The sequence below is a fragment of the Megascapheus bottae genome, chromosome 31 (assembly GCF_031878675.1).
Source record: "Megascapheus bottae isolate mThoBot1 chromosome 31, mThoBot2.hap1, whole genome shotgun sequence".
Taxonomy (NCBI): domain Eukaryota; kingdom Metazoa; phylum Chordata; class Mammalia; order Rodentia; family Geomyidae; genus Megascapheus; species Megascapheus bottae.
The window spans coordinates 3766137-3778942 of NC_143539.1; the positions used below are offsets into that span (position 1 = coordinate 3766137).

The 12806-nt window shown below is 62.3% G+C and overlaps 1 protein-coding gene across 3 annotated transcripts in view; it reads right to left on the reverse strand.

Moving 5' to 3' along the window:
* Positions 1-616: 616 nt before the first annotated feature.
* The window catches only part of Bicra (BRD4 interacting chromatin remodeling complex associated protein), a 32002-nt gene continuing 19812 nt past the window's right edge, over positions 617-12806 (reverse strand). For 2 of the 3 annotated variants that reach the window (XM_090322122.1, XM_090322121.1), the window contains 10 exons: positions 9284-11236; positions 8563-8739; positions 4858-5496; positions 4572-4752; positions 4356-4465; positions 3683-3744; positions 3118-3266; positions 2843-2937; positions 2653-2755; positions 617-2133 (listed from right to left, as the gene is read on the reverse strand). In XM_090322122.1, coding sequence (XP_090178248.1) covers positions 1148-2133; positions 2653-2755; positions 2843-2937; positions 3118-3266; positions 3683-3744; positions 4356-4465; positions 4572-4752; positions 4858-5496; positions 8563-8739; positions 9284-11236 — 4455 coding nt within the window. In that variant the 3' untranslated portion in view covers positions 617-1147. The remainder of the gene's footprint in view (positions 2134-2652; positions 2756-2842; positions 2938-3117; positions 3267-3682; positions 3745-4355; positions 4466-4571; positions 4753-4857; positions 5497-8562; positions 8740-9283; positions 11237-12806) is intronic. The other variant, XM_090322123.1, reaches the window with a different exon arrangement.

Genomic DNA, 12806 nt, shown 5'->3' on the forward strand with positions numbered 1-12806 from the left:
CTAGGATTACAGGTGTGAGCCACTGGGCCTGGCGTTTTTTCCAGTCTGGGGTTTTGAACTCAGGGCCTGGACACTGTCCTTGGGCATTTCTCAAGGCCTGTGTTCTTCCACTTGAGCCACAGGACCACTTGTAGCTTTTTCGGTGTATGTGGTACTGAGGAATCGAACTCATGCCTTCATGCATGTTAGGCGTAACCACAGAACATGTGAAAGAAGGTTGATGCCCATATTGAGGTTAAAAACAAAAACAAAACCCATCAATATTCCAACCCTGAATCCCAGTCCCCACTCGCTGGGACTCCACTGGGGATACAGTGACTTCCAGGTCAGCCTGGCGCAGGCCTGCACTCTTGCAGGGCTGGGCGCTATTTTCTGCTTTGTCCCAGGCGGACAGGTGCTGGATGCCTGGTGAGTATGAGTGACTGCAGAGTCTTACCCGGCCTGGTGGGGCGCCTTCGCCACCCCTGCCAGCCCCCCACCGGGCAGGAGCTCCAGGCCTTGCACCCCGGCCTGCAGGCATAGCCGGAGAGCCCTGCCAGCCCGCCCGACCTCCCACTCCCCACCAAAACAGCGGAGCCGAAGGGGCTGGAGTATAGTTTTAAAAAAAGGATCGGCTTTTAATTTACAAGAGTTCTAAATGTACAGAATTCTTTTTAAAAAATCGTTATACACAATAAATACAGTACAAAAAAATTTATCTTACAGTACTAGTTTTGTCTCCAAGATTTCAAAACGTGGCGCGGGGCGGCTGGACGTGGGGAGCGGAGGAAGCCCGGGCGAGGTGTGGGGGGACCCCGTGTCTTGCTGTGGCTCGGGCCGCGAGGTGGAGGCAGGGACGGGGGCTCTCACGCCTGCGCGCACAGGACGACACGGACGCGGGCGGACGCGCACACGCGTGGGACGCTCCGTGTTTTGTCTCGTGACCCCGGGGAGGGGGGCGCAGGAGAGGCCCAGCCCAGCTCCCGTGACCCGTGTGCCTCCCACACGCGTGGCGACCCCCGGCACCGCGCGGGCCCCTCCCTGTGTAATCGCAGCCTCGGACACGGGAGGCGTGGGGGGGGGGAGAGGCCTTTGTGACTCAATAACTTAGGCGAGGAGGGTGGGGTGTCCCGGCTGCGCCCCCCGGGAGGCTGGGGAGGAGCCGGTGTTATCTGTTCAACGTCCTGGCGCCCAGGCCGCCGTTGTGGCTGGAGGGCGGGAAGGGCGCGGGGGAGGCGGGCGCGGGCCCCGCGTGCGCGGCGTGCGGCGGCGGCGGCGCGGGGAAGGCGGCGCGGCCCGGCGCCTGCTGCAGGTTGAGGATGCTGTCGATGGCGCTCTGCAGGTGCTCGGTGAGCGCGTCGTCCTGCGGGCTGTCGCTGGAGAAGCTGGCCTGGTCCACGTCGGGGGACTCGGACTTGCGGCGCTTGCTCGGGGGCAGCGGGGGCGGCTCCCAGGCGGGCTCGGGCGCCGCGTCCGCCGCCCCGGGCCCCGGCCCGGCCCCGGGCTCGCCGCCCTTCAGCACGCGCTGGTACAGCTCGTCCTCCACGGCCGCCAGCTCGCGGATCAGGCCGCTGGTGGCCTCGTCCACCTTGGCGGGCGCGGGCGCGGGGCCGCCCACGTTCTCCCGGTAGGTCTTGCGCAGCGGCAGGCGCGGGCAGGGCGCGGGCGGTGCAGCGGGCTTGCGGGGCGCGGGCGGCGCGTGGTCGCCGGTGCCGTTGACCTGCGCAGCGGGCGGGGGCTCGGGCGCGCGGCCGGGGGCGGGCGGTGGCGGGGGCGGGGGCTGGTGCACCGGGTCCAGGGCGGTGTTGTGCACCACCTTGCTGAGCCCGGCCTCCTGCTTGATCTTCAGCTTGAGGCCGATGCGGCTGCGCGCCTCGTAGGTCTTGATGGGCGGGCGGTTCCGGGAGGGCATCGGGCCGTCCTCGTCCGTGTCCAGCGACGCTGACGCCCGCGCCCAGGTCACCGACGGGGAGCCGCCCGCGCCCCCGTGCCGGATCACCAGCTTGGTGGGCGGGTGCGCGGGGGGCTGCGCGGCGGCGGCGGCGGGGGCCGGAGCGGCGGGCGCGGGCCGGTGGCCCTCGGAGGACGACAGGGAAGACGACGACGGGGCGGAGAGGGCCAGGCCCAGGGGCCGGGAGGAAGACACGTACTCATCTGTGGGCCGGGGAGGAAAACCCGCCGGCTCAGGAGGGCCAGCCAGGCCGCGCAATCCCCGGGGACACACGGCCCGCTGCAGCCCCGCGAGGCTTCCCGGGGAAGCGCGGGCTGGGATCTGAACCGGGGCGCTTGTGGCACAGCAGGGGACACTCTGCCCCGCCCCCCAGAAGACAGTGTGCGCAGTGTGAGGAAAGTCTTAAGGAGGGCTCACTTTCCGGGTGCCAGCGTCCCATGGCAGGGAGAATGGCCATCCGGGCAAGGCGCCTTGCCTGCCTGCCCAGTCCTCCTCCCGGTTCCTGGATGGGGCTCCAGCAGGGCCACAAGCTCCCCTAGCTGTGGGGGAGAGGGGGAACCTCTCCTCCCCTCATGGAGGTGTTTTGGGTGTCTGGCTCCCTCTCTCTCACAGGGGTATTTTGGGGGTGCCTTGCCCTATCCCCTCACACAGAGATAGGGTGTGCATCACCCTCCAATTTCCACAGGGGGAGTTTTGGGGTGCATGGCCCCCTCCCTGCTCACCTGGCTTCTCCTTGGCCAGTTGCTTATCCAAGGCTAGGGTGGTCTTCTCCTCCTGGATGAACATGCGGTCGATCATGACCATCTCTGCTGAGGGGCTCACCCTCTGGGGGAGAGTGAGGACGAGGAGGGAAGTGAGGGGCCGGCCCACAGCCTCCCCTCACCCTCCCTCCCAGGTGGGGGGGGACCCTACCCGGGATTCCTCCAGGAGCAGGAGCCGGTATTTATTCAGCATGGCCTGGGTGCGCTTCAGCAGCTGCGTGGAGACGGTCTCGAACTCCTCATCCACTGCGGGGAGGAAAAGCCAGCAGGGCCTGAGGTTGGATGTGCGTGGACGCAGGGCCCACGAGCACGGGCCACTCACACACATGCGCAGCCAGGTGCACCCCGGCTTCGCAGCCTGCCCGAACCACCCCCCTCCAGTGCTGGTCCCAGAGCTGGGGCGGAGTGGGGGAGGAGGTGCCTGACCTTTGTGGTAGTCACTGGGGGAGGGCAGGGCCCCCTGGTAGACATGGTAGGGTAGGAGGCGATGCAGGGCGTCCTCAAAGGATGGGAAGGCCGTCTTGTAGTCGGGGTGCAGGACGGATCCTTGATGTTTGTGCAAATGCTCCAGGAAACTGGGGGTGGGGCGGGGGTAGAGATCACACAGAGCAGGACCCCTCCCCCCCAGCACCCCATCCCAGGCCCCAGCCTCCATCCCAAGCTGGACACTGCAAGAAGAAAGGAGCATGTGCCAACAGGCCAAGGTCGGCAGGCGCCACCTGCACCCCCGGGTTACAGAAGAGGAAACTGAGGCCCAGAAAGGAGGGAAGTTATGCCTGCCCAGAGCAACCCATAGCCAGAAGAGACCTAGGAGGTTGGATGCCATGTAATTCTGTCTCCCACCAGGTGGGGGCGGCACATCCACACCAACTCTGTATCTAAGCCTTTTCTCTCCTCTGCCCAGCTAGTTCCTCCAGCAGGCTGTCACAGTGAGCGGTCTCCATGTCCCAGACCTTCCTGCCCTTCTCTGCCACTGTCTCTTGTCACTCACCAGGCTTCCTTGCTGGGCTGCAGGGGGGGTGGCTTCTTCAGGCTGCTGAACTTGCCCTCATACTAGGAGGAAGGAGAGAGGTCAGTGACCCGGGCTGCTGAGGGATGCCCCCCTCCAGCCTGGCCTCAGCTGTGGCAGAGAGTCCCACTGTGTAACTACACAGAAAGCCAGAGATCTGCTGGGGGCCCCAGCGTGGGTCCCACACAAGCCTGTAATCTCAGAAAAGGAAGGCACAGGAGAGGATAGTGGTTCAGGGCCAGCTTGAGCAAAACTTCAAGATCCTATCTGAAAAACAGGCAAACCAGGCCTGGGGGCATAGCTCAAGACACAGAGTGCCTTTCTGGCCTGGGTGCAAGGCTGACACTACCACTTAAATCACAATCTCACTCTCAACAGCCTCCCCGTGGTCTGGACCCTGTCCCTGCTCCCCAGTGTCACCTGCTCCTGTCCTGGGGCATCTCACATTGTCACCAGCTGTCTTGGTACTTGTCAGCTGCCTGGTAGTTCACCTCTGGTCTGGCAGTGGTCCTGCCTGCCCCTTGCTATCCCCGTCTGGCTCTTGTGTATGTCCGCTGCCTCTGCCAGGTGCCAGGTGCTGTTCTCTCCATCCTGCCCTTCCAGCCTGCCTCCCTTTTGAGTTCTGGGGTCCACCCTCCTCCCTACCCAGGCGTACCTGCAGCACAGAGGTCTTCCCTGGCCCAGAAGCAGTGGCCTTGGCCACGCCCAGGCCTGGGAGGCTGCTGGCAAAAGCTTTGCTCTCGGCAGGAAGCAGAGGAGGGAGGCCTGGGGTAGGCAAGGGAGAGAGTGCCCAGGGTCACTGGCGTCAAGGTCTGCCTTCACCCCACCAAGCCCACCTCCTCCTCTCCCCCAGTCCCTTCACCTCTCCTACCTGCAGGGGCCATGGGTGCTGGAGTTGAGGCGTGGCTGGCAGTGGCAGGGGTCCCGGGTGGGGCCTGTCCACTGACCAGCACGGAGGCGGTGGTGCTGGCCAGGGGCCCTAGGCTGGTGGAGGTCTGCGGGGTGGCGGGGGCTCCCCCAGTCTTGCTCTGGAGAATGATCCCAGATGGTACCTGAGAAAGGACAGGTCGGGGCTTGGCTGGCGGGCAGTGGGCAGGAGGACTGGATACCCGCGGGGGCGTGGCTTTGGGCGGGCGTGGCCCGGCCCCGCCCCTTACCTGGTGGAACCTCTCCAGAAGGGCCTTGGACTGGGGCAGCGCCGGGAAGGGGGCGGTCACCATTTGGAAGGTCCGCGGAGGCGGTGGGGGCAGTGCTGCGGGCTCCGAGACCAGGTGGAGAGTCGGTGGGGGCGTGGGGGCCTTGTGGGACCCCTGGCCCGGGGGGAACTGGAGCTGGAAGTCGGGTAGCGTGGGGGCTGGCAGCCTGGCGGGTGGCTCGGAGGAGGAGGAGGAGGCCGCCGTGGAGGAGGCGGAGGAGACTGGCGCGAGGTGGGGAGCCGGGGGCCCCTCGGGAGGCTGGGACGGGGGCCGCAGCGGAGGCTGCGGGGGGCCAGGGGCAGCGGGGCCCGGGGTGCTGGTGGGCAGTGGGGCGCCCAGCTGGTTCTGGATCACGAAGATGCCGGGCAGGGCAGGGGGCGCCTGGGGCGGGGGGCAGGGGTGCAGAGCTGGCTCGGAGGGGGGCCGGGAGGAGCTCTGGGGCTGGGAGGGGGGGCGGGAGTGGGGCCGGGAGGGCGGGCGGGAGGGGGGGCGGGCAGGGTGTGGGGAGGGCAGGTGCGGGCTGTCTCCCAGGGGGGCCTGGTGAGGTAGTGAGGGGGAAGAGGCGGGGCCCGGGCCCTTGGGCGGAGCTGCGGCTGGGATCTGGGCAGGGGGAGAGGGAGGGCGGGTCAGCCAACCTCAGCTCCCACTGCCAGGCATCCTGCCCCAGCCCCCCCTTCCTCAGCTCCCCCCGCCTCGCCCCGCGCCCCAGCCCACCCTCCACCCCCATGTGTCCACCCGCTCACCTCCCCCTTCTGCCCCACTGCACCCCACCCCGCAGCAGAAGGCAAGCGTGCAGGGTTTGGGGGGGCTGGGGGTGGTGGCCAAGCAGCAGCAGGGGGCCAGCGTGGGGGCACAGGGCTGCCCAGCTCAGCGGGAGGCTGGAAGCAACAAGAGGGGCAGCGGGCCCTGCCCAGCGGCCAAGCCAAGGCGGTGGGTGCCAGGTTAAAAGTAGGGCATTACACTGTACAGGGCATTGGAGGGGTGGGCACAGAGAACCTCCAGTCCTGCGCTGCTCTGTGTCCAGGGGTCTTTTTCAAATGGGGTGAGGGCCACCGGCCTAGCTGTGTGCCTCTTTATCAGAGCCAGGAGGCCCAGAGCCTGCAGGTATGTGGGGGACCCTGCTGTACCATGTAAAGGGCTCCCCCAAGAAAAAGCTCTCCAGAACCAGGACTACGGTGGCCACCGGGAAACGAGCAATTCCAAGCACATACCCACTGCTAGACTGCCAACCTGGACTGGCGAGGCCAGAGGCTGCTGAGGGGTCCCCAGAAACCCATCAGCAGGAGGGGATGTCGGGAAGGCAGAGGAGATGCTCTCTCCCGGGTTCCTCACCTCCACCCTCATCACCACCTATCCTTCCCACCTCCCTATCTTCCTCCTCCTCCACATGGGCTGAGGACCCCTCCCTCTGCCACCCCATGGGCCCAGTGTCCTCCCTGCCCATCCCCCCATCCACTGGTCCCACTGCCACAGCTCCATACTCGGGCCTCTTGGTCTCAGGTCTCCCCAGGCTCTTTCCCTCCCACAGTCAGCCAGCAGAAGGAAACAACTCCACCCAGCTATGAACCGGAGACCCCCAAGGACCACTGCTCTACGGAGAGATTGGGGCGGCAGTGTCACTGCTGTGGCGTGGGGGCTGTGTTCTGCCCCAGAACCTATTCTGCTGAGCCTGCACGGTGGGACCATGGGGTCCCTGCAGAGGCAGGGCAGCATTCTGACCACATCTTACACCCCAAAACCTCACCACAAAGACAAAGCTATCCTCCCTCAGGATGGCTCCGGTCAGTCTGGAGCAGAGCATGCGGTTTGCATGCTCGAGATGCTAGGTTCAGCCCTCAGCAGAACACTTTGAATAGATGGATGTGGCTTAGTGGTAGCGGGCTTGCCTAGCATGCATGAAGTCCTGGGTCTGATTCCTTGATACCACATGCACAGAAAGCTGGCACTGTGGCTCATGGGATGGAGTGCTAGCCTTGAGCAAAACAAGTTCAGGAACAATGCCCAGGCCTTGCATTCAAGTCCCAGGACTAGCAAAATAATAATAATTTTAAAAAATACATGTATATTTAAAACAGGGGCCATGGCCTAGTAGAGTGCCCAAGCCCTGAGTCCAAGCCACACACACACACACACACACACACACACACACACACACACACACACACACATATAACAGATAATAGGGATAAATGGAGCCGTGGTTCAAGTGGTAGAGTGCTAATCTTGAGCAAAGAATATTTATGAGGACAGCACCAGGCCCTGGGTTCACGCCTCAGGACCAGCACGCACACGCACACACGCAGATGCATGCACACACAATAGAGCAAGAAGGGGGGGAGGACTAAGTACCAAAAGAATGGTACTTTTTTTTGCTAGTACCAGGACTTGAACTCAGGACCTTATACTTGCTTATAGCTAGGGCTCCACTGCTTAAGCCATGCCTCCACCCTAGCTTTTTGGCTGGTTAATTGGCAGCTGGAGTCTTACAGACTTTTCTGCCCAGGCTGGCCTTGAATGGCAACCCTCTTGATCTCTGCCTCCCAAGTAGTAAGAATTACAGCCATGAGACACAGTACCCAGCCTGCCATAGTAGTTCTTAAGCTGGGTGAGTCTGTTCCCTCAAGGGACACATGCACCTGTACACATGGCCGACGTACCAGAACCCTCTGCCACACAAGGCCCTGCTGTGGGCTGAACAGCCACTGAGGGCTAGCGGAGCCCCTCCTGGGCCCGTTCCAAGGGTGTCCACAGCTCTGACTGTGCCAGGCGACCCTATGGGCCTTGTTCCTTTCTCCCAGGTGCGTAAACTGATTTTCAAGATTGCCCCAGAGTCTGGTTACATGCTCCAGGGTTTGAACCCAGATTGCCACTCTCACTACACAGCCCTGGGCTGCAGGGGGGAGGGAGGCGGAGGGAGGCATTTAGATGGAGACTCCCTGCAGTGAAACAGGTAAATGCTCCCGCTGGAGAGGGAGGGTCACAGTGCTATCTCTCCTGCCTCCAACCCTCCAGGGACTGTCCCAGCTGTCTCCCCTGAACACATCTGCTTAAAACTGCAAAATATATCAACCATATGGACTCACCTGACCTCATTCACCTAGGAGAAATAGAAGTTAAAACAAAAACGCTTTGCTGGGCAAAGATCCTAGCTACTTAGGAGTCTGAAATCTGAGATCAGGGCAGAAAGTCCATGAGACTCATGTCCAATTAAACACCCAAAAACCAGAAGTGGAGCTGTGTGCCCAATCCCGGCACATAATGAATGAACAGATTCTGGAATTGAGTTTACATGACAAAAGCAAGTCTGAATCTCGGGCAGAGTCCTCGACCTCTGCTCTGGTGTCTAAGCCCAGGAAGGCAATTCAGGACAGCACTGGGGAGCTCAGGGTTGGGGAGTGCAGAGAAAGTAAGCCGCCTGAATAGAGTACATCCTTGGCTATGAGAAGCACCCCATTTCCTGTCCTGCTATATTTTGTGACCTCGCCTACAGCCTGAGCTACCTGGAGCGATCACAGTGTCCGGGAGACACTAAGGAAGTGTGGAGTGGGACAGAGGCAAGCGCATTTCCCAAGTCAGCGAGACAGAGGCAGGCAGGGCAGCGAAGGGCAGCGCAGGGGACGGCGGAGGCCGTGTCTCAGCTGAGGACAGAGGCTGCCCGGTGTCTACCTGGGGGGCCGGAGCCGGGGAAGCCTGGCTGTCGGGGGCCTGAGGGCCAGGGCCAGCTCCTTTGGCGATGGGGATGGCCAAGGCTGGGTCTTGGGCGGGAGGCGGGGCGCTGACTATGACCGAGGCAGGCACGGAGAGGTGGGGACCCTCTGTGGAGAGGGGCTGCTGGTTCCTCTCCTGCAATAGTGGCCGCACAGGGTCAGAAGGTCCCCAGGGACTCCAGCCTCCCACTCAAGACTGCCACCCCACAGGCTCCAGAGAAGGGGTCCTGGGCAGCCAGGGTCGCTGGGGTGGTTCCCATGTGGATACCATAGTCTATTCTACCAGCTTATCTTCCAGTTCTACCCACCCTTCCTCTCTGCCACATCCATCCATCTATACTGAACCCCTCCTTTACTCATCATCCATCCATTCTCTCTATTCTCCATGCCTCTTTCACCATCCATCCATCACGTGCCCACTCTTCCCTATCTTCCCCAGGCCCTCTGAATCCCGTGTTCTGTCTTTCACATAGGCCTGTCCCTTGCCCATTGGTCAGTCATCCTGTCAATCTGTCCTCTACGACCCCAGTCAGGTCTCTCACTACATGGGCCTCTCCTGGGGCCTGGCTCACCCCAACACCCATGCCATCTCTCCCTTCAACCGCATGAACACCCCGCCCTCACCCACACTCAAGTGGCTGCCCCCAGCCAGCCTCCCTGTCCCATCCCGGCACAGGTACCTGGGGCAGAAACATCTGCAGGGAGTCCTGAGTGACGATGGCCGAGGTGGCCGCGGAGGGCGGCTGCCCCAGGACCATCTTCTCGGGGCTGGATGCCAGGCCCGGGCTGGGCTGCGGGGTGGTGGCTGGAGGGGGTATGGAGGCCTGCGGGGCGGAGGCTGCCTGCACCGGCTGCTGTGCGGTCGACGGCTGGAGGCCCGGGGGCAGCGGGGTGTTGACGGCAGGAGGTCCGGCAGAGGTGGGCTGCACAGAGGCAGCGAGGACTGGGGTGGCCTCCCCAGAGGCAGCGGCGGTGGGGGTGGCCGGCTGCACCAGGCCTTCGGGGGCATTGAGCATGGCTACGGCGGCACTGGGGGGCAGCGCCACACCCTGGAGGACGGTGGCAGCAGGAGTCCCGGCAGGGGCTGGCTGGCTCTGGGTGGGCAGGCTGCCCGCGGCCAGCGACACGGGCATCTGGAAGAGGGCAGGCTGTCCCACCTGGATGGGGGCAGCCGAGAGGATGTGCGCGGCGCTGGGCGGCCCCGAGTGCGGGGCCAGCACCGGGCCCAGGCTGAGCGGGGTCGCCAGGTTTTGGTTGGCCAGGATGGGGTTGGCGAGGAGCGGGGTGCCCGCGTGGGGGGCAGCAGCGAGGATCTGCCCGCCCAGGGGCCCCCCGGGCAGCAGGAACTGGTTCTGGCCGGGCAGCATGTGCTGGGCCGGGATGACGATGCCACCCTGGTTGAGCAGATGCAAGCTCATGGGCTTGCTCAGGGCGCTGGGGGGCGGTGCTGGGGCCCCGGCGGCCGAGGCGGCAGTGGTGCCCGGGGCACTGCTGGCAGGGGGTGGCTTGAAGACATTGGCAGGCAGGGCGGGCGCTGAGAAGCCCGACAGCACCACATTCTGGCCAGCCTTGCCCGCCGCCATGAAAGTAAGGTTCTGGGGGGCCTTGGGTGGCGGCGGGAGGGGCCCGGCCTCGCCCTGGATGGTGAGTGTAGCGCCTGCGGAGGCGAAGGGCTTCGGAGTCAGCTGGTAGAGCTTGGGGGGCAGCACCCCCGCTGGCTTGGGCTGGATGGGGGTGGGGGTGCGGTGCAGGATCACATTGGGCGCGGGCACCAGGGGCGATGTGCCCAGGCCCGGGGCCACGGCCAGCGGCTGTCCCGAGGGTGCCCCGCCGGCCCCTGCGGTGGCTGCCCCGGCCCCAGCGAAAACAGAGTTCCCATTGAGCGTGGTGGCCACCGCAGCTGGGAGGCTCTTCTGGATGACCAGGCCGGTGCCCTGAGGCGACATGCCGGCTGATGCCAGCGTCACAGGTTCCGAGGGCCCTGCGGCTGAAGCCAGGTAGCCACTCACGGGCACCTGCTTGGCCAGGAGCTGTGAGGCGGGCGGGTTGAGGGCCATGACCGGCTGGCCGACCACCTGGATGGGCGCCAGGCCCAGCGTGGCCGCCGTGGCACCACCTGGGCTGCCATTGGGCAGGCCCTGGAGGCCCGGGATGGGCTGCAGGGTCACATTGCCCAGGCCCACAGGCTGCAGGAAGGGCTGGACACTCAGGGCCTTGTTGACCACGTCCTGGGGCGGCACCAGGGCCTGGTGGGCCAGCACAGTGGGCGGCGCTTGCAGCCCCAGCAGGTCAGCACTGCCTGGGAAGAGGGCCTGGGGCCCCGCGGCCACGGTGGCAGTCCCTGCAGTTCCTGCGGGCCCCGCTCCACCATCAGCGGGCTGCAGCGTGGGCAACTGGAAGGGGCCCAGGTCCAGCTCAGCCTCGGCCTCCAGCGTCTGCTCTGTGATGTTGGCCTCCTGCAGGCTCTGCTGAAGGATGTCACAGGGCTGGTCAGCGCCCCCGCTGCCCCCGCCTCCGCCGCCTGGGGCGGGGGATCCCAGGATGTCATCTTCTAGGAAGTCCAGGTCCACGCTGGGGGCTGGCTGCGTGGGCTCTGGGTTCAGAGGGTTGCCCGGAGCTTCCTGCACATGGAGCTAGAAAGCAAAAGGAGGCAAGATGTAAGATGCGCAAACCAACAGGGGCCAGAGGTCACCATGCTCAAGGGCAAGCCATCCACTGGTCTCTGCCTAGAGCTGCTGCTGCTGCTTTTTTTCTTTTTCTTTTTTTCTTTTTGCCGGTTGTGGGGCTTGAACTCAGGGCCTGGGTGATGTCCCTGAGCTTTTGTTCAAGGTTACCACTTTGAGCTACAGCACCACTTCCTGTTTTCTGGTGGTTTATTAAAGGTAAGAGTCTTAGTGATTGTCCTGCCTGGGCAGTCTTTGAACTGTGAACCTCACATCCTGAGTAGCGAGGATTATAGGTGTGAACCACCAGGACCCACTTGCCTGTGGCCTCTTAGTCCAGGCTCAGTTTCTCCACTTGCATCTAACACTCACTGGCAGAAAGGGATTTTTTTTTTTTTTTACCTCAAAACAGAAACTATGTAGCACAGATTAGCCTCAAACTCTAGACCCTCCTGCCACGGCCTCAAGTGTGCAGGGATTACAGGTGTGGACCACCACCCTGCTTCTTAATCACAGAAGACCATGTTTGTGATTCTCAAACCCCAAAATGTTCTAAAAAAAAATAATAATAAGACGAGCCAGGCGTGGTGGCTCAACCCTATAATCCTAGCTACTCAGGAGGCTAAGATCTGAGGATCAAGGTTCAAAGCCAGCCCAGGCACAAAAGGACCTGAGACTCTTATCTCCAATTAACCTCTAGAAAAAGGGAAGTGGGGCTTGGCTCAAGGGCAGGGCAGTAGCCTTGAGCTGAAAAGCTCAGGGACAGTGTCCAGGCTGAGTTCAAGCCCCATGATCCCCCCCAACCATAAAAAATAATAATAAAACTACCAACAAAAATGTTTTCATAACTTTTCCATCAGCTAGCCTATCTCACCAATGCTCTTGGTGAGACATGGCTCTGTATGGTTGAACTTTCCTGTTTGGCCACAGAAAGGTGAGTGTGTTTGGAGCTGCAATCTAGAACTCAGGAGGCAGAGGGAGGAGAATCATAGTCTGAGGCCAGCCCCGCTCATGTTAAACTGAGACCCTATCTGCCTGTGAGGCCCTGAGTTCAGTGTCCAGTACTACAAAACATAATGCAGGTGAGTGAGCGATGCTAGATGCTATGCACAGTGGCTGAGCCGCATCCCCTTTCCAGAATCTGAAACATTCTGAAGCATGATGGGAAGGCAGGGGCTGGCTCTAACGCTGTTCAACTGCCAAATATGTAACCCGCCAGGCTCTCAGAACAGTTGTGAAAACAGAACAAGAATGCAAAGTGTTTAGACAGCTCACCACCACCACTAGGGAACTTACTGACAGAAGAAAATGATAAGAATATGATAAGAAAATGATAAGACTAATGGTCTTGAGGCTGGGTGTGGTGGGAATGCTTGCAACCCCAGGGAGAACTAAGGCTGGGGTTCTTGAACCCTAGATACATAGAAATGCTGGATCCACATTGCTACTGGGCCTATAAATGCACTAAGTGATTTATTACTTAGTCCTGCCCACCTGGGGCCCCCAGGGCAGCATCCCCCTGCAGTGACCAGTTAACTCA